The sequence below is a fragment of the Vitis riparia genome, chromosome 18 (genome assembly GCF_004353265.1).
Source record: "Vitis riparia cultivar Riparia Gloire de Montpellier isolate 1030 chromosome 18, EGFV_Vit.rip_1.0, whole genome shotgun sequence".
Taxonomy (NCBI): domain Eukaryota; kingdom Viridiplantae; phylum Streptophyta; class Magnoliopsida; order Vitales; family Vitaceae; genus Vitis; species Vitis riparia.
In genome coordinates, this window is record NC_048448.1 from 30,349,995 (window position 1) to 30,368,483 (window position 18,489).

The 18,489-nt window shown below is 33.9% G+C and overlaps 1 protein-coding gene across 1 annotated transcript; it reads right to left on the reverse strand.

Annotated features, from left to right (window-relative positions):
• Positions 1-11,718: 11,718 nt before the first annotated feature.
• LOC117906034 (disease resistance protein RPV1-like) lies at positions 11,719-18,167 on the reverse strand. Its single transcript, XM_034818967.1, has 4 exons — positions 17,487-18,167; positions 12,969-14,088; positions 12,572-12,883; positions 11,719-12,478 (listed from the first exon to the last, which is right to left on the reverse strand). The coding sequence occupies exons 1-4, from the start codon at positions 17,990-17,992 to the stop codon at positions 11,744-11,746; spliced, it is 2,673 nt and encodes an 890-aa protein (XP_034674858.1). The 5' UTR covers positions 17,993-18,167; the 3' UTR covers positions 11,719-11,743.
• Positions 18,168-18,489: the final 322 nt, after the last annotated feature.

Below are 18,489 nucleotides of genomic sequence, written 5' to 3' on the forward strand. Positions count from 1 at the left end.
GTCATTGAAATAATGCTTAAAATGCTGAAACATTGGGTCTGTGCATCTCTTCTCAAGCCTAGTTGTGGACCTCTTCACAAACTCCAAATTCTTAATTGTTTCAACAAGTGGTGCAAGACCCATAAGATAATCATCATCGCTAGATACAAGCTTTCTGATTCCAAGTGAGTTCAAAATTTCTTTTTTCAACCTGCCAAGTTCTATTTGGAATGGTAGCCCCTCAAGGCCAATTAGCAAACCCAAACACTTTGAATACTATTTCGATTCTGGTAGGGATATGCCATATGAAGAGTAGCACATTTAGCTCATTTAATGCAATGTGAAGATTTCTGGCAGTTTAATTCCCTTTTTACATTGTAGGAACAAAAGCTACTACATCTGCCCATAATGGTATGATAGTTGCTCCTGCAAAGAGATGAGGTCCTGGGAATAGCTTTCTTGTTTTGAACCATGTGTTGACTCCTCCTCCAATTGATTCAAAAACTTCGAACCCTAGCAATACTGAACCTACGTTGAATTGCCTATCTTTGAAGGATCCTTAAATCAATTCCTTTATCTCCTCAATGAGTTGTTGGATTTTGGCTTCACTAGGCGAAAGTGGTGGTGCTTATACAGGTGCAGCGGTTGATGATGAAACTAGGCAATGTAGCAACTAAAACCGGAATATCTCAACAGTGGCATGGAAATAGGTTAATAAGTGAAACCCAGCACCGTCGCCACCGTCGACAGTTGCATCATTCCTTGTGTTTTGTACAAGAGATGTGGAAGAGAATAAGCTGTCAATGAATTCCATGGCCAGATTTTCAGTTCCCGAGCATAAATGCCAAGCGTCAGTGCCAAGTTCGACCCTTCAAATAACAAGAAGTCTTGATTTGCAACAGCTTGCTATAGAGTGTTGGCTTATGGACATGCATGAACACATCTACGGGCCAAATTGTAGCTACGGGTATGTCGAGGTTGTCTTGGGCAAGGTGGCCATGCATGACCAAGATTGCATGCACACGGGAAAGGGGAAAGGGGAAAGAAATGAGCTAAAGGCAGGTGCAGTGATGGATTGATCGGGAAATGGGTGGAGAGTAAGCTGAAGGTGGTTTAAGTGGTGGAGGTGATGAGATTTAGGTTTGGTGGGGCCTTGATGGAGGCTTTGCAAAGGTAGCCATGCAGGAGTGAGTCGGAAAGGTGATGTCAAGACCCAAATTCCGGGCAACCCAAAATTTGGCCCATGACCCTAGGTAAAAGGTTTGACCCTAAGGGTTCCTCCTAATCCACACTGGCAGTCAACCAAAACGCTCTGAATTTTTATTTTTTATTTTATTTTGCATAAACCACACTAGAGTTCCCACCAACTAACAATATACCAATCACTACTCATTAGCAACAAGATATAATAATTATCATTAAAGTCCAAAAATAAAAGTTCATAGTTTGCTAATACAAGTTCCAATACAACAAACATAACAAATACACCACATTCCACTAGGTCGCTCCAAAACCTCTAGGAGCATCCTGAAGTCCTCCCTACCCCACTTGTGAATCCTTAGGAATGACATTTACATCTAAAAAAAATGTAAAAAAGAAAGAGTGAGCATTCTATATTGCTCAATAGGGTGTTTAACACCCAAGGGGTTAATAGGGATTACTAAGTTTCAAATGAATACAAAAGAATCATTTCATCAACATTGATCAAGCCACATATTTTAATCTCTGTAATTATACACAATTTTCAAAAATTAAATGAAATGCATATGAACATGTGACACACAGTCATACAATGCATTGTCGTTCTTGGGCTTTCACCGAATGATACGCGTTCGCACCCAAATACACTCCCCATTCGGAGTCTTCCCGGAGTAAACTTTTGGGTCTTTCACCATAGGGATCTCTCTCCCTTCTTAATTCGCCTCACACAGACCTTTAGTTTTCATCACTATTTTATTTTTTTTCTTTCTTTTTTCCATTTCATGCATTTTTCATAGTTTTTATCCTTTCTTCACACAACCATGATGCAAATGAAAAGTCACGAGATTAATTACCCTCATTCACAAGTATCCCCAATGTCACATAAATTTCCAACTAGTCTAAATATCATTGAAATTTACGATCATACCACAATTCCAAAAGTTCCCAACAATTCCAATAATTCCAATATTCAAATATAATTACTTTCTCCACACTAAAATTACCAAAAGCAACCAAATAAATTTCCAATAATTCAACTCTCAATTCAACATAATCTATATCAACAATCCATAATTTTCCACAACTCCAATAATTTTCAATAATCAAACATAATTATTTTTCCATAATAAAATTGACAAAAATATTCCAATAATTATCAAAAAAACCACATATCAATAAATTATAAATTATACCACAATTTCATAATTTTTCAACAATTCCAATAATTTTAACAACTCGAAAACAATCATTTATCAACCAAATTTTTTTTTCGAAATCACAAAAATTCCAAAAATATTCCCAAATCATCCAATAAAATTCCTATATCACAAATATTACCTATTTAACTCATAACAACAAAATCTATAATTTTTTTTCAAGGAAAAAAGGCATTTAATTAAAGTTTAGGGTTAGTTTCCCTACCACAGATTTATAAATCAGACCGTTAAAATGAAAATCAAACACCATAGAAATGTTCCTCGCGTCGAGTAGAACACTTCCTCAAAATTTCACGGGGAACGGACGACATTCGGCTATCCAAACGGCTGACCAAAGAACCGGTGGAAAAATCTTCTCCACACAGTCGCCGAGACCTTTCTGCCACTTTCTACTTCATTTTTTTAATTCCCAATTCCTTTTGCTTTTAACCCCAGCCACAAGCCCACGACCCAACCAATCAAGCCTTTGCAATTTTGTTTTTATTTCTTTTGTTTTGCTTATTTTTCATTTCATTTCCAAGTCACTTCATTTTCATTTTTTTTTACAACACACAAAATAATTTATTAAACATCAACCCAAAATTTTAATTTTCTCAAAATTATTATTAAGCAATTTAATTTAATTTTTACTTAATTAGTTTTAATTAATTTTAATTAATTAATTTTTCATTTTTTCGTTTTCATTTTTCATTTCTGAAAATTTTCAATTTCTACGATTCTAATGAATTTTCTACCATAAAGCTAACATGACACAAAATTTTCAACTCGCCTAATTAACCGACAAAATATTTCGAATTCCGTCAATCCAAAATTAACACATGTTCTCCAATCACCTTTTTTCTTTTTTGACTTTTCAACCACCACTCAAAAGAAGACTTTTCAAACTAGAATTTCTAACGTGGTCTAAAAACCCGATCATTATAGGTGAGGTCTAGTGGGTGGCTTAGGTGATGAGAGACCTGACTGAGAATTACCTTGGCCATATCAGTTGTTTTGGTACGGACTGGAAAGTGAGAGACTTGATCATGGACGCAAGCATTTGAGTAACAACGTCTATGGCAGTCATGAGGCCCCTCAATTGAGAGAGGACAAGAAGCCCAGCAACAAAGTTATCATTGTGATGAGTGTCATTCCGAAAATTCAAAAACCTATCCCATATAGCTTTAAATGGCATCCACCTAAGCCCAGAAAAGAAATCTGATTGATAATGCGTAAATACCAAGTGTAGACTACTCTTGCATGGCCACCTTCATTCCATCAAGTGCTTCAAAGTCATGACTTCACCACTATATTCCTACTCTGTCTAACAAACTGTTGACTGAAACTCTTATCCCACTTTGGGTCTCACCATGCATTCTCCTATTGCAAATGTTGGTTTCATTCTCTTTTAAATCCACATCACTCTGCTCAATGTAAATAGGAGGTTAGGCAAACTGTATCTTAGCAAGCTTGGATTCAAGGCGACATCTCGTCTTTTCCATGGTCACCCGAAATCACATATCAAAAGGAAGGCCACTTTCAGTATTTTCCCAAATTTAACAAGCTTTAGATGTACCCATACCGAGAAATAGACCTTTAATATGAAAGGTTGCAGATATATAGTCCTTAAATTCTAGAGCATCTACCACAACTCAACCTTCAATACTGAACTTTCTAAACCGCCGACACACCATTGCTCACCCCCCTACTGGACCAAATCATCCATCCTCTTCAGATCTTTCCCCACAAGCATCCCTAAAATCTGCTAGTATCACTCGCCTAACTTAATGACACCTTCATAGCAACATTCAGCAGCTTCATATACTCTTTCCTCTCAAACCTCACACAACCCAACAGAAGACTCACAAGAAAGCATACAGAGGAACATAGAGCAAAGATAAAAACAGCATAAAAACTAGAGAAAAGCCAACAAAAAACCAAACAAATGTTAAATGTATGAAGTTTCATTTCATATAGTTTCATTTCATATATCCTCCATGGGCTTGAAACGGGTAAGGAAATCTTAAGCTAGATTCAAAGCATGAATGAAAATGATCTATATGGATTGTTACACAGTGTATATGAAATAGAGTCACACTAGTCCCAAGCCAACCCACAAAAATAGTAGGGAGATCGATAACAACAAAATATAAAAATGATCCAGAAATCAACAAAGTTCAACATGTAACTCATATCATCAACACCCAAATCGACAAGCAATGCAAAGCAAACAATGGGAAAGAAAAAAAAACTATATTAATCAAAATAAGCAAGAAACCCACAACAAACTTACTTGGGGCTACTCCCCTTCCCTGTTATGCACTCCTCTTTTTCTTCTTAGCCAATACTCACTCTATTTCCTACAGCAACTCTTTTCTTCTGCACCTTCCTTTCAAAATGACTCCCCCCTTCTCTATTTTTCCATTCATCCCATTTCTTCTCATCCAAGCCTCTATCAATTCCACTATTCCTCGTTCAGCAAAAAGGTCTCCATCCCTAACTACCACCATGGCAAGGTGGTCATGTCTTTGCCACACGTCCCATGCATGCTTGCTCTCTCTCACTAAGATCGTCCCCACTCCTCTATAGAGATGGTGTCATTAACCTACCCAAAAAAAACCAAGCTTCTCAGGTGGCAAGAAAGTGGTGACAAAAATCCCATAAAATGCAATAAATAAAAGTAATGAAAAAACAAATGTCTCTTGGTCCAAAAGAGGGGTCTACAATATTATTATTTTTTCAAAGAATTTTAAATAATGTATTAATTTAGGTAGTCTTCTATTTTCATATTTCTCAAAACCTTTCCTTTCCATATATTTCTTCAATATATATTATTCATTTTTATAAAAATTTAAATAATTTATCTACTAAACCTTGTTTTTCTATATTTCTTTATTCTTTAATGGATGAATATATATATATATATATATTTAAAATATTATAATGTTCTATCCTGAAAATTCCTAATATGTTTCTTGCATTATTTTTAAACCTTCTATTTTCATATTTCTCTCAATATTTTTTTTTTCATTTTTTTTCTTCAATATATATATAAACTTAAATATTTTATTGCTAAGAATTCCTAGTCTATTTCATGCATCTTTATATATTTTTTTAAAGATTTAATAGATATGATTCTTTTTTATGAAGTTCTGACGACGAAGGGCTCTCTCATAGAACTTCCAACATTATATTAAATTTAGTACAAATCCAACAAAATATACAAATGTAGACTCTTGTTCAAGGTAACATTACATTATACATAGTCGTATGTTGTATTTATTAGAACTGATAACTTTCTTTTTACTAAAGTCAATAACATTAACGTAGGTGAATGCTCAAACTTGTTGCTATGGAACTCAGCAAACAACTATTACTTTATTTGATACAGCTAAAAAAGTTATTGAATGTTTCTTACTTTAAAAAAAGTTAAAAGAAAAATAATTTATAAACAAGCTTTCTCTACTTTATGTTGCAGGAAGACATAAATAACAAGTTTTTATAAAGGATCAATCAATTCATACAAAATATCATATATTTTTCTTCAACAATCAAAATGAATGATGCAAGTGTTTTGTAGGGAGGCATAAATAGCAAGTTTTGTAGTACGTATTTCTTGTGTATTACCTCTTGTGGGAGGGTTTTTCCAATCTAAAAATTTGATATTCATTGTGTTGATTTATTTTTGCCTGCTCATATTAAGATGTTGTCTTACTTATTTCAATAGTTGGGGGTATGAATAATGCAAAAATTAACAATTTGCTAAATAAAATAATGTATGCATGAAACAAGAAATTACATAGTTGGAAACATGGAAAATCAAACAATATTGAAAAAAAAAATAGAGATCCTTGGAAGAAGAGTTCAAATAATGTTATGGCCATTATCGAGACCTTTTCCTTGAGTTTATCCCTATGGATGGGTATTATAATTACTAATTAAGAGATATAATTTTTTTTTTCTTTTGTGGAAGGTGTCTCTTCAAGAGACACCTTCAGCATAAATTCAAAATTTTCCACTGTGTATGGAAATTGTGGAAGGTGTCTCTTCAGTATAAACCCAATTTTTTTAAAATTATGGAATGTGTCTCTTCAAGAGACACCTTTAGTATAATTCAATTTTTTGGGAATTGTGGAAGATGTCTCTTCAGTATAAACCCAATTTTTAAAAAATTATGGAAGGTGTCTCTTCAAAATTCGAAATTTTCCATTATGTATGGAAATTGTGGAAAGTGTCTCTTGAAGAGACTTTCGTATAAACCTAATTTTTTTTTAAATTATGAAAGGTGTATGAGTATAATGCCATTTTTTTGGGAATTGTGGAAGGTGTCTTTTCAAGAGACACTTTCGGCATAAATTCGAAATTTTCCACTGTTTGTATGAAAATTGTGAAAAATGTCTCTTGAAGAGGCACTTTTAGTATAAACCCAAAAAATGGAATTCTACTAAAGGTGTCTCTTGAAGAGACACCTTCCATAATTTTTTTAAAAAAATTGGGTTTATATTGAACAATTCCATGCACAATGGAAAATTTCGAATTTATGTTAAATGTGTCTCTTCAAGAGACATCTTTAGCTTTAAAATCATTTCCATAATTTTTAATACATATTGAATTTTTTGGAATTGTAGAAAGTGTCTTTTCAAGAGACACCTTTAGTATAAATCCAATTTTCTGGAATTGTAGAAGGTGTCTCTTGAAGAGACACTTTTAGTATATATATTGGAAAGTGTCTCTTCAAGAGACATCTTTAGCTTTAAAATCAAATTCATGAGAAATATTCAAATTTGTCAAATTGTGGAAGGTGTCTCTTCAAGAGACACCTTTAATGCATATTGGATTTTATGGAATTGTGAAAAATGTCTTTTTAAGAGACACTTTTAGTATAAATCCAATTTTCTGGAATTGTAGAAGGTGTCTCTTCAAAAGACACCTTCCACGTGACAAAAACTGTCGTAGATCTATCAATATTTTCACAACTACCATTTTTTAATAATTATTTTTAAAAATTACTGCAAAAAAAAGCCCCTAGAAACTATAACAAAGAAAACTTCAAGGTAGTTTTGCTTATATGAGATATACAACATAGTTCAAAAACCTCAGGTGAGCCAGATAAATGGAACACACACTTTGTTCCCATAGTTTTGAAGATCGAAAACAAGAGAGAGGCGTTAACAAAAAGTTTATAGTACTCCCATCTTTTTCCAAGCTTTTTTAACTTTTACGACAGTTTTTAAAAATAATTATTAAAAAATGGTAGTTGTGAAAATATTGACAAATCTATGGCAGTTTTGACCACGTGGAAGGTGTTTTTTGAAGAGACATCTTCCACAATTTTCAAAATCATGATACATATTTAAAAGAATTGAATTTAAGTTTAAGGTATCTCTTCAAGAGACACCTTCTAGAATTCCAGAAAATTGGATTTATATTAAAGGTATCTCTTGAAAAGACACTTTCCACAATTTCATAAAATCCAATATGCATTAAAGGTGTCTCTTCAAGAGACACCTTCTACAATTTGACAAATTTGAATATGTCTCATGAATTTGATTTTAAAGCTAAAGATGTCTCTTGAAGAAACACCTTCTACAATTCCAATAAATTTTAATTTATACAAAATGTGTCACTTGAAGAAACACTTTCCAATATATATATACTAAAAGTGTCTCTTCAAGAGACACCTTCTAAAATTACATAAAATTGGATTTATACTAAAAGTGTCTCTTGAAAAGGCACTTTCCACAATTCCACAAAATTCAATATGTATTAAAAATTATGGAAATAATTTTAAAGCTAAAGATGTCTTTTGAAGACACTTTCAACATAAATTTGAAATTTTCCACTGTGCATGAAATTGTTCAATATAAACCTAATTTTTTAAAAATTATGGAAGGTGTCTCTTCAAGAGACACCTTTAGTGTAATTCCATTTTTTGGGTTTATACTGAAAAGAGACACTTTTCACAATTTCCATACAAACAGTGGAAAATTTCGAATTTATACTGAAGATGTCTCTTGAAGAGACACCTTCCACAATTCCCAAAGAATTAAATTATACTAAAGGTGTCTCTTCAAGAGACACCTTCCATAATTTAAAAAAAATTCGATTTATTCTGAAGAGACACTTTCCACAATTCCCAAAAAATAGAATTATACTAAAGGTGTCTCTTCCATAATTTTTAAAAAATTGGGTTTATATGAAGAGACACCTTCCACAATTCGAAAAAAAGGAAATTATACTAAAGGTGTCTCTTGAAAAGACACCTTCCATAATTTTTTAAAAATTGGGTTTATATGAAGAGACACCTTCCACAATTCGAAAAAAAAAAATGGAATTATACTAAAGGTGTCTCTTGAAGAGACACCTTCCATAATTTTTAAAAAATTGGGTTTATACTGAAAGTGTCTCTTGAAGACTTTCCACAATTTCCATACACGGTGGAAAATTTCGAATTTATGTTGAAGGTGTCTCTTGAAGAAACACCTTCCACAAAAGAAAAAAGAAAATTCTATCTCTTAATTAGTATTACATGCTATACAACCAAATGTTTAAAGTTTATCACCTGTATACATTATAATCAATATTTTGACATTCAATCCAAAACCAATGAAAACAAGTAAACCAAATGTCAATTTGGTTATCACATTTCCAAAATAGTAACAATACTATTTTGTGTAAAATAAGTCCAGAATATATAGAATACTATAGAATTAACGTTAATAAAAAGTTAGTTAATCCAAAATAAAACAAGTATAAATATACATCTTGAGTATTTGTCCAAAATAATGATATGAAAAATAATAATAGTATCCAAAATACAAGTCAGATGTAGTAACATCCTCAATATGTACTGCACGAACGAGCATTCCTCTTCCGTTGTGGACGTCTATGATGTGCATGCTCCCCACTTGGCTCTATGGGGCTAACATGTAACCCTCCATGAGCTCCACGACCACATGTCCTACCATGTCCTCGACCATGTCCTCGACCACGATCATCAACCAATGTAGCCTCTATCGATGGTGGTGATGATGCAACAAGTGGTACTATAGGTGGGGTGGATGGCACCTCCATAGGTGTAATAGGAGTCTCCTGAACAGGTGGCGGGCTAATGTCAGTCGATGGTGCATCTCTAAGAACAGATGTATGCCTAGTCCCTCTCGTATGAGCCCCTCCCCTTTAGTCCATACACCTCCTGATCGAGTAATGGATGATATCGGCTGCTGATAAGATGGTGGACTAAAAAGAATCAAATAAAAAATATATAAGACTGAATCAAATTAAATTTATTTTAATTTATCATATTCAATTTAATGTATCCATTTTATACAAGATAGACTATTTAATTTTAACAAATAAAAAGATAGTATATCCATTTTGCCCGATGAAGAATCTCGTTGGATTTGCTTCCAAGTTGCAACCCACTGAAGAATCCCATTTTGCCCCATGAAATTGAATTTGCCACTGCTGGTAGCATTTCCTTCACTACATTGGCAACAAGCTTTACCCAGTGAAGAATCCCAATTTACCCTCATGAAAAAGGCCCTCTTTTCCTCTGCCACTCTCAATCCTCGCAGGTACTAATCTAATCATGTTATTATTTTATATTTTTTTTTGCAACCCCCGTTTGATTCCCAAGAAAATCCATCCCCTATTCGATTTCCGAGAAAATTCATCCTAGTTTGATTTTCGAGAAAATCCATGCAAAGCCCCCAATGAAAACAAAAAAAAAAAAAATGCTTTTTTTTTTTTGGCTCCCTGTACTTTCTGAATCTGTTATAGGGGGTCTCTTTGCTCTTGTGCCATTGGATTTAAATTTCACGAACCCTAAATCCACGATTTTTGAGCCAAGCTGAAAAACACAACCTTTCCCCGCAAATCATGATTAGATTACCAAATAGCATCTTATTTTTTTTATTAAAAAAATTGGACACATAATCGGTGACGAATATTGTGTCGGAGCCGACCGATAAAAAAATGAAAACAAAATTTTCAACTTTCCCACACTTTCTTGGCAACCAAACAGAATCACAACAAGTCGAACCACAAAAAAAAAAAAGAAAACTTTCTCCATAATTTTTAGTCTACTCGGTTTCATTGTAAAAAAAAAAATGAAAACTTTATTTTTTTCAACTTTCCCACACTTTCTTAGCAACCAAACAGAACCACGACAAGTCGAACCACAAAAAAAAAATGAAAACTTTCTCCATAATTTTTAGTCTACTCGGTTTCATTGTAAAAAAAAAAAAAAAAACGATAACTTTATTTTCTTTCAACTTTCCCACACTTTCACGGTGACCAAACACAACCACACCACCAAATATAACCACAAAACTTACAGAAAACACCAGGGGCAATGGTCTCTCAGATCTGCACTTCACTTCCTTCCTATTGGTGTTGAGGTAAGGATCTCTACTCCATGATCAGCGTGCGGGAAAATGGGTTTTTCAGGCAGAGGACAAAATGAGTTTTGAGGCAGAGAAGAAAACGGGCTGGGGGAAATGGGTTTCCACTTCTTTTCAAATATAAAATGCTATTTTTTCCACTCTCATCCTACGTGTTAAAAAGTGCCGTAGATTTGGAATTATTTTCCAAACTACGACATTTTAAAAATTACTTTCCTTGATAACCACCGTAAATTTATCAATAATCCTATAGGAATATTTGGATAAAAATGATGAAATAATCCCTAAATCGGAAATCTAACCCTCCCATTTTTTTTCTAGAAAAGTAACCCATTTTTGACATAAATGTCCTTTTCTATTTCAAGTATTTACATATAGATTTTAAAAGAAAGGGTTATTTTTACAAGAAAATAATGAAAGCATTTTTGTCCAAAGGATGCCAAAAAATAGTATGAGATTAAATTTCAAAATTTGGATTTTGAGAGGCCCTTTTAATAAAAAAAACCCGATCACTCAATTCTTGTGAGAGTACTTTGGTCTGTAGATAAGGTGAATGCCACACTCTATCTCCGACGCATCAGTCACACCAGACAGTTCAAAGGAAGCCTCAATGTTACGCCATGTCTCAGGGAGGCAAATATCGAATGCAGAGCATGGTTGATATGCTAACCACATGTGGCGATTTGATGAATGCTCACCACTCCACTTGTCCCGGTAGGAATAGAAAAATGAAAAATTGTTCAACCGACATGATATGTCGTCGTGGATCTGAGGCAGTTGATCCTTGAAAGCAAAGACAAAGCATACAAAAATTCCCAGGAGATCTCCAGACGAACAGATTGCTACTGAAGATTTCTCTCCACGAAAGCGAAACCATGCAGGAACTGTTTTTCCAGGAACGAGAATACAGAACTGACTCTCTGGAGCGGGCCTCTGCCATGGAAAATCGGAATGTTTAACATATTAGAGAGAGAGAGAGAGAGAGAGAGAGAGAGAGACCTCCACAACATAACTTAATGATACACATTCGTGTGCATCCAGTTCTTGCAGACTTGGTGGAAGTTTCGGAAGTGATTGGAGCCTCTTGCAACGCCCCAACACAAGAACTTTTAGCCTCGAAAGTTCTTTGATGCTTGCTGGCATGATTGTAATAGGGTTTCCACTCAGATTTAACTTTTCCAATGAATATAAGCGCCAAAAATCATCGGGTATTTCTGCATCCCACCAATAACAATCACTTAGATCTAATTCCCTTAAGAGGGATAAACCTGGTAAAGAAGACAATGATGGGTAAGCTCTTTCCCCTTGTAATCCACTAAAGGGCCGTATTAGAAATTCTCTTATCCGACGAATTGGAGAAGGGGGAGCTCCTGTAGCTGTTCTATTGGCATAAAGCTCAGTTAGATGTGTCATGTTTCCCAAGTCTTTGGGCAAACCGTTGAGTTCTGAACAGCCACTAAGATAAAGAGTTTTAAGAGATTTCAAGTTGCAGATGCTGTCTGGAAGACTACCCAGTGACTTGCACTCTTTCAAATCTAACAAACCAAGCCTTTCCAGATCTCCAATAGATGGGTCAATCTCGCGCAAGCTTGTGCAACCTTCAAGAATTAGTTTCTCCAAATTTGGGGTGCTGGAAAAGTTTGAGACCATTGCGAGGTCTTTAGAGTGACTGAGAATGATGGCTGTTAGATTGGAAACCTGTTAAAAAGTATGTTGCTTGAATAAATAATCTACGAGTAACATAAAGAAAAGGCGCATATAAAAGGAAACGTATAAAGAAAGTATACATACCATTTTCCCTAACCCAAATTTTCTTATGTTGCTATACGGCATGTTGAGTTCCACTAGTTTCGCAGGGTCAAAATTTGACGGCAAAGAATTCAAAGGGTATCCATGCCAATAGAGATAGCATAAATTCCCTGAAGGAAATTTAAAATCACTAGTAATGGACACTTTGCAATCCTCTTCACCAGAAACAACTTCAGAACCCAAGAAAATTTTGAGCAATCGAAGTAGAGTCATATCTGTCATTGCTTGAGTAGATAAATTTATGTTGTCTAGTTTTAATAAATCTAGGAATATGCCTTCAATTGACTTGGTCCCCTGTCAAAAGAGCAGATGATAAGCAATAAGCATAACGTGCATATGGTTTTACCTAGTTACATAGATTATAGAAGAGCATTCATACCTTCATCCTTTCCTCCAATACATCTTGTACATCTATATGATGCCACAATCGGCTGCGTATACCTTTGTCCCTGAGACTTTCATCACGCACGATTTTATGACCCAATTTTTGTATCAAATTATGCATGCCAACCTTCCCATTTGAAATTGTTAGAAGACACCTATTTTGGAGAAATCTTATTCCACCCTCCGCATCAAAATCATGACTCTTTAGTATTTTTATAATAAAATCTTTATACTCTCCTTTAAAGAAACATGCAATGTCAAGGAATATTGCCTTAGAAGTTAATGGTAGTCCATCAAAACTTACTTTAAACACATCTAAAATTTCCACGTTAGGTTCTTTATCAAGGTTACTTAACTCTCTTTCCCATTCATTGTGTTGCTTATTGCATAGAAAATTACCCAATACTTTGAGAGCTAAGGGAAGACCTTGACAATACTCTACGAAATGTCGGGAAATATTATAAAAATCAACATTTGGAAAACTTCGACCAAGAGCATGCCAACTGAAGAGTTCAAGAGCTTCGCACCTATTTAATTCTGGAAGCTCATATAACTTATCCACTTTGTGCTCCAGCAAACTTTTATCTCTAGATGTTATAAAAATTCTACTTCCTTCAGCAAACCAATCATGTCCTCCAGCTAACTTTTCTAATTGCTCCTTAGCATTCACACCATCAATGACAAGAAGAACCTTTTCACAGCGAAGCTTTCTCTGTAACACACGAATTCCTTGATCAAGAGTACTTATTTTTTGTTCTCCTCTGGGTGAGATATCACAAAGAAGTTGTTGTTGCAAATCCAGTAGACCATGAGGGCCTTTGGAAACGTCTCCAACTTTGTCCAGAAAGCTTTTGCTCTTAAATTCATCACAGAGTTCATTATAAATAAGTTTAGCCATTGTGGACTTGCCTACTCCATCAAGTCCACATATCCCCACCATGAGAACATCTTCTGGAACATCTTCTGGAACGTCTTTTGACTTAATGCTCATCAACTTCTTTATTTCATTCAGACGTATATCCACCCCAACCAGGTTTGTGCCGACATGTAAAGGTCCACGATTTATGCGAGATGAAATCTCACTAATAATATTTTCAAGAAGCTGGAATTCATGTCTATACACAATTATAAGATACAAAAGATGTGAAGTTTCAGAGAGTGAACTACAGAGATGTAAATATTTGCAAAGTAAATTTGATGGTATTCAGTTTTGTTCAAAGCAGTTAAATTATGAACAAAACAATATAAATTAAAGGAATTGAATCAAATTTAATTAAATTCCATATCTAGCTTCATTTTGTTCTTTTGCAAAAAAAAAAAAAAAAAAAAAAAAAAGGAAAAAAAAAAGCTGTAATAAAATGGAAAATGTGATATTTGTTAGCCTTAGAATGATACATGTTTGGTATTCAGTTATTGTCTTAATTAAGGTGTCACAATGTTATGTCCCTTCTACAGTAAGTGATGCTATTATTAGAATCCTAGAAAAAATGACCACCAGAATGTTGTCTAATCTTTCCAGTCTAGTATATGCTGACTATAAATTGAACCATAAACTATCCTCCTGTCCATTCATTTTTTCCATTTCAAACAAGTTGTTCATGAGAACACTTCTCCGACATTCTAGTGAATTAGGGCAGCCAAGAGTGTTTGTAAAAGCACTCCTTGCAACTTGCCGATGTATTAATTATAAGGGACTTTTTTGCCTTCTCAATTCACTTGCCAAAACTTCAGCTTACCTTAGGGTTCTTGTGTTTCCTCAGTCCCTTATTTGCTAACTAATACGGGAGGGATTTTAGGAACTGCTTAATGTGGAGCTGAGCAGAATGGATGAGGGAGGATTGTTGAGAGAGGTTTTTAACTCACGATTCCCCTTATAGCTTAGGGCTCTATGAAACGAGGCTCTCTCTCCCATATTAAGCATCAATCAAAAGCACAAGTAGTATCTCCCCTCTCCCTTCTCTTCCCAGTTTTTTGAGGCTAGGTATATCAAATCTGCACATTCTTTATAAGTTCTACTCATCATATAAAGGATAAGTATATTTTCTATTTCTTTATGGTGAAACAAATTTAGGTTTAAAATTGGTAATGACCTAGTGTGGTGCGAGAGATGATTGGAAACCTCGTTCTACTTTCAATCTTGTGACCTAGGGAATTCTTAATTTTACCCCGGCCTAAGATTCATGCTGCAATAATCCTCAATGTATACCATAACAATATCCCTACTTTTGTGCATTGTCTAGGAAATGGCATAAAAATAATTATTGTTTATCTTACAAAGGGGAGAAGCTAGATGGTGATAATTATGATATATGGCATCACAAAATCCAATATGTCCTTGATGAGTAAGAGGTATTGGACCCAATCAATGAATGAACCATGTGCCCATATTATTGTTACATTGTTTCAATTTTTGACATTAGTATCACAACATATGTGTAAATTGGCTATACAATTTTCTTAAGAGAGAGAGAGAGAGATGTAGGCTCTCTAGAAGACAATAGGCAAGCATATTTAGTCTTAAACCATTAAGAGTGTTCATATAAGCTTTCTTATAAGCTCAAGTGACTTTGGTCTAACTTGGGTTTAGGTCACTTAATCTAACTTATTTAAAGAGATGTAAGCTCTCTAGAAGACAATAGTCAAGAATGTTTAGTCTTAAACCCTTAAGAGTGTTTATATAAGCTTTCTTATGGGCTCAAGTGGCTTTGGTCTAACTTGAGTTTAGGTTACTTAATCTAACTTATTTAGTTCTAATGAATTAATAAATATTCATAGACTCTAATTGATTAATAAGCCAAATTCAGAAAAACCCAAATTAATTAATTATAAAATCCTACACAAGCTTGCATTTTTTTATCAAAACACCCTAATGCACATAAAATATTAATTCTCTATAAAACCTTAAGACTTTGTGCCAACAAAGAATATGGGCTTGAGCAACGTCCAATGAGACTTATAGGAAATGCTAATTTTCTAAGAATCTAATTATAAAGTTAATTCAAGATTTCATTAAAAAAAGTCAACTACACTTTAGTATCCCATGAAATTATACCAACTCCTTATGAGCTGGTGTTCATAATCCAATAAGGTAAATGCTATTAACCTTTCAAAATTACCTCTACAATCCTTGAGTCTCGATTATCTCTATTTTGTGATCATTTGACATACTCTAGTCTACAAAAGATATATGTCAAATTTCATTTTAGGAATTACTATGGTCACAAATTATATTATCACAAATGCTTAGGATCACCCAAAAAGGACATGCTATCTCAATTCTATAAGATATTATAGTGTCTCTCATGAGAATACTTTTCACCACTTCTTAGGACATATAAGGAAAAAAATATGTTCCATCATATCCTAGCCAAAATTAATAAATAAATAACTCTAATGGTTTCAAATGCCAGGATTATTCTCTCTATTAGCCTTAGACCTTGCCATAGTATGCTATTCAATTGCACAAATCTCCTAAGATTATAGCATATGCCTTAGCCTATCTTATCTTGATATTCAATTGTATAAATATGCACAATATCATGTTGTAATGAATTGAGGTGTTTTTGCTTTGTAAAGACCCTTGCATTTCAATGCCTCATTAAATGAATGTATATATATAAGTTTTAAACCCCTTAATTGATTGGATTGAAAATGAGCTTTTTTAGGTCCTAAATCTCTCTCATTTGCTTCAAAACAGTTTTGCTTAATGAAACATATAATGAAGCACTTCAACATAACAAAGAACTTTTAAATATCATATCAATGGAAAATTTGAATGAGATGACCATTTTAATTACAAATGCTCCTAATTAAATTAAAAGGATTTAGATTAAAATTTATAAGGAATACATAAAATTGGGGTTGGCCTTGTTGTATAGGCAAAAGATCTAATACCATTTTCTTATAAAGGCAAAAGCTTTAACATTAAGGAGATCACACACAAAGGTATATAAGGTTTTATCATGATGAAGGAGATCATTTAACTGTACTAAGGAAAATATTGCAAATAACATAAATTAAATATAATTTTTAAGTGTTGAAACATTCCATATTTTCTCACTTTTTGTATCTACACATTGAATTACAAGCCTTCACTTCACTAGTGGGTGTACTCTCTCATTCTTTCTCACATCTCTATTTACCCTATATAATCTTCACAAAATCATTTTTTATTATAAACTTAGAAATTTATAAAGATATTCCTAAAAACTTTCATTCTTTTATAAAAAGAAAATTAAATAATAAATTTTAACTTAACAACTTAAAAATAATTTAACTTAAATTTAAATTATTAAATAAAAAGTATTAAATTTTATCAAACGTGGTCTAAGTGTATAAGTAGACAATATAATTTAAGAAGAAAGGTGTGAGATGAGATTAATTGCTTCCACGGGACAACGCTTCCATATAACAAAATATGGGTAGTAAAACTTGTTATAGTTTACTAGAAAATAAATTAAGAGACATAAAGGAGAAAATTTGCAAACAGGAGATGAAGGAAAGTTATACTTACGTATTTGGGTCCACAGGATATCCACTAAAATTGGCTACTTCAGTCAAAGCATATTTCCAGTCCTCTATCATCGCAACTTCATCATCGTCTGCGTCTTCAACGGGAGAAGTATGCCTTGTGGCATAACTTCCCCTCTGATGTCGTACATCTGAAGGATTCACATGATAGAAAATGGGCAAAACAATTTTGCTAACATCGCGTGCCATTGTATCAATAATAGCCAGTAATTCATTTAAACACCATCGGGAATCAGCATAGTTCTCAGAGAAAACTACTATAAAAACACGTGATTCTTCAATAGCATCTAAGAGTTGAGATGCAATCTCCCCTCCACGTTCAAGTTGCTCATCATCTCTAAATGTATGAAATCCATTTGCAACTAAACCTGCATAAAGATGATCGACAAAATTCGTACGGGTATCCTCCCCTCTAAAACTCAAAAATACATCATACTTGTGTGGGAGATTGGAAGAAGAGGACGAGGTTTTGGTACTGGTTGAAGCCATTCGAGACAGGTGGTGTGCTAAAATTGCAAAGAACTGGGATTTCTCTGCTATGATGCTGAGGCTTCAGATAAATGTAACATTTTAAGCAGTTTCTTGTAATCTTAACCTGGTGGGTGGGAGCAGGTTTCCAGGAAGGAGCATCGGCCCTCAAAAGTCGAACAAATTCTGTGTCCTTTTGGGTACATCAAAAGCCGTAAACTCTTGTCTTGTTGCTGCTTAATTTCCCACTTTATTTTCGAAGGAGTGGTTTTCCAGCATATTCTATTTCTATATGTCCATTCCCTCGTGAACTAGTCATACGGGTGCACCATCCCCCTTTTGACGCTATACTTGCCTCTTATCTCTATGGGGTTAATTATTCTCTGCTACATAGTTTTGAGTTACAAAATACCGTATTTGAATTTATTTTTTAAAGCCCTTGACTTTAAATTAAAAACTTTTATTTCCATAATATTTTTGTCATGCTAAAATTTCAAGAAAGTAACAAGGATATGTAG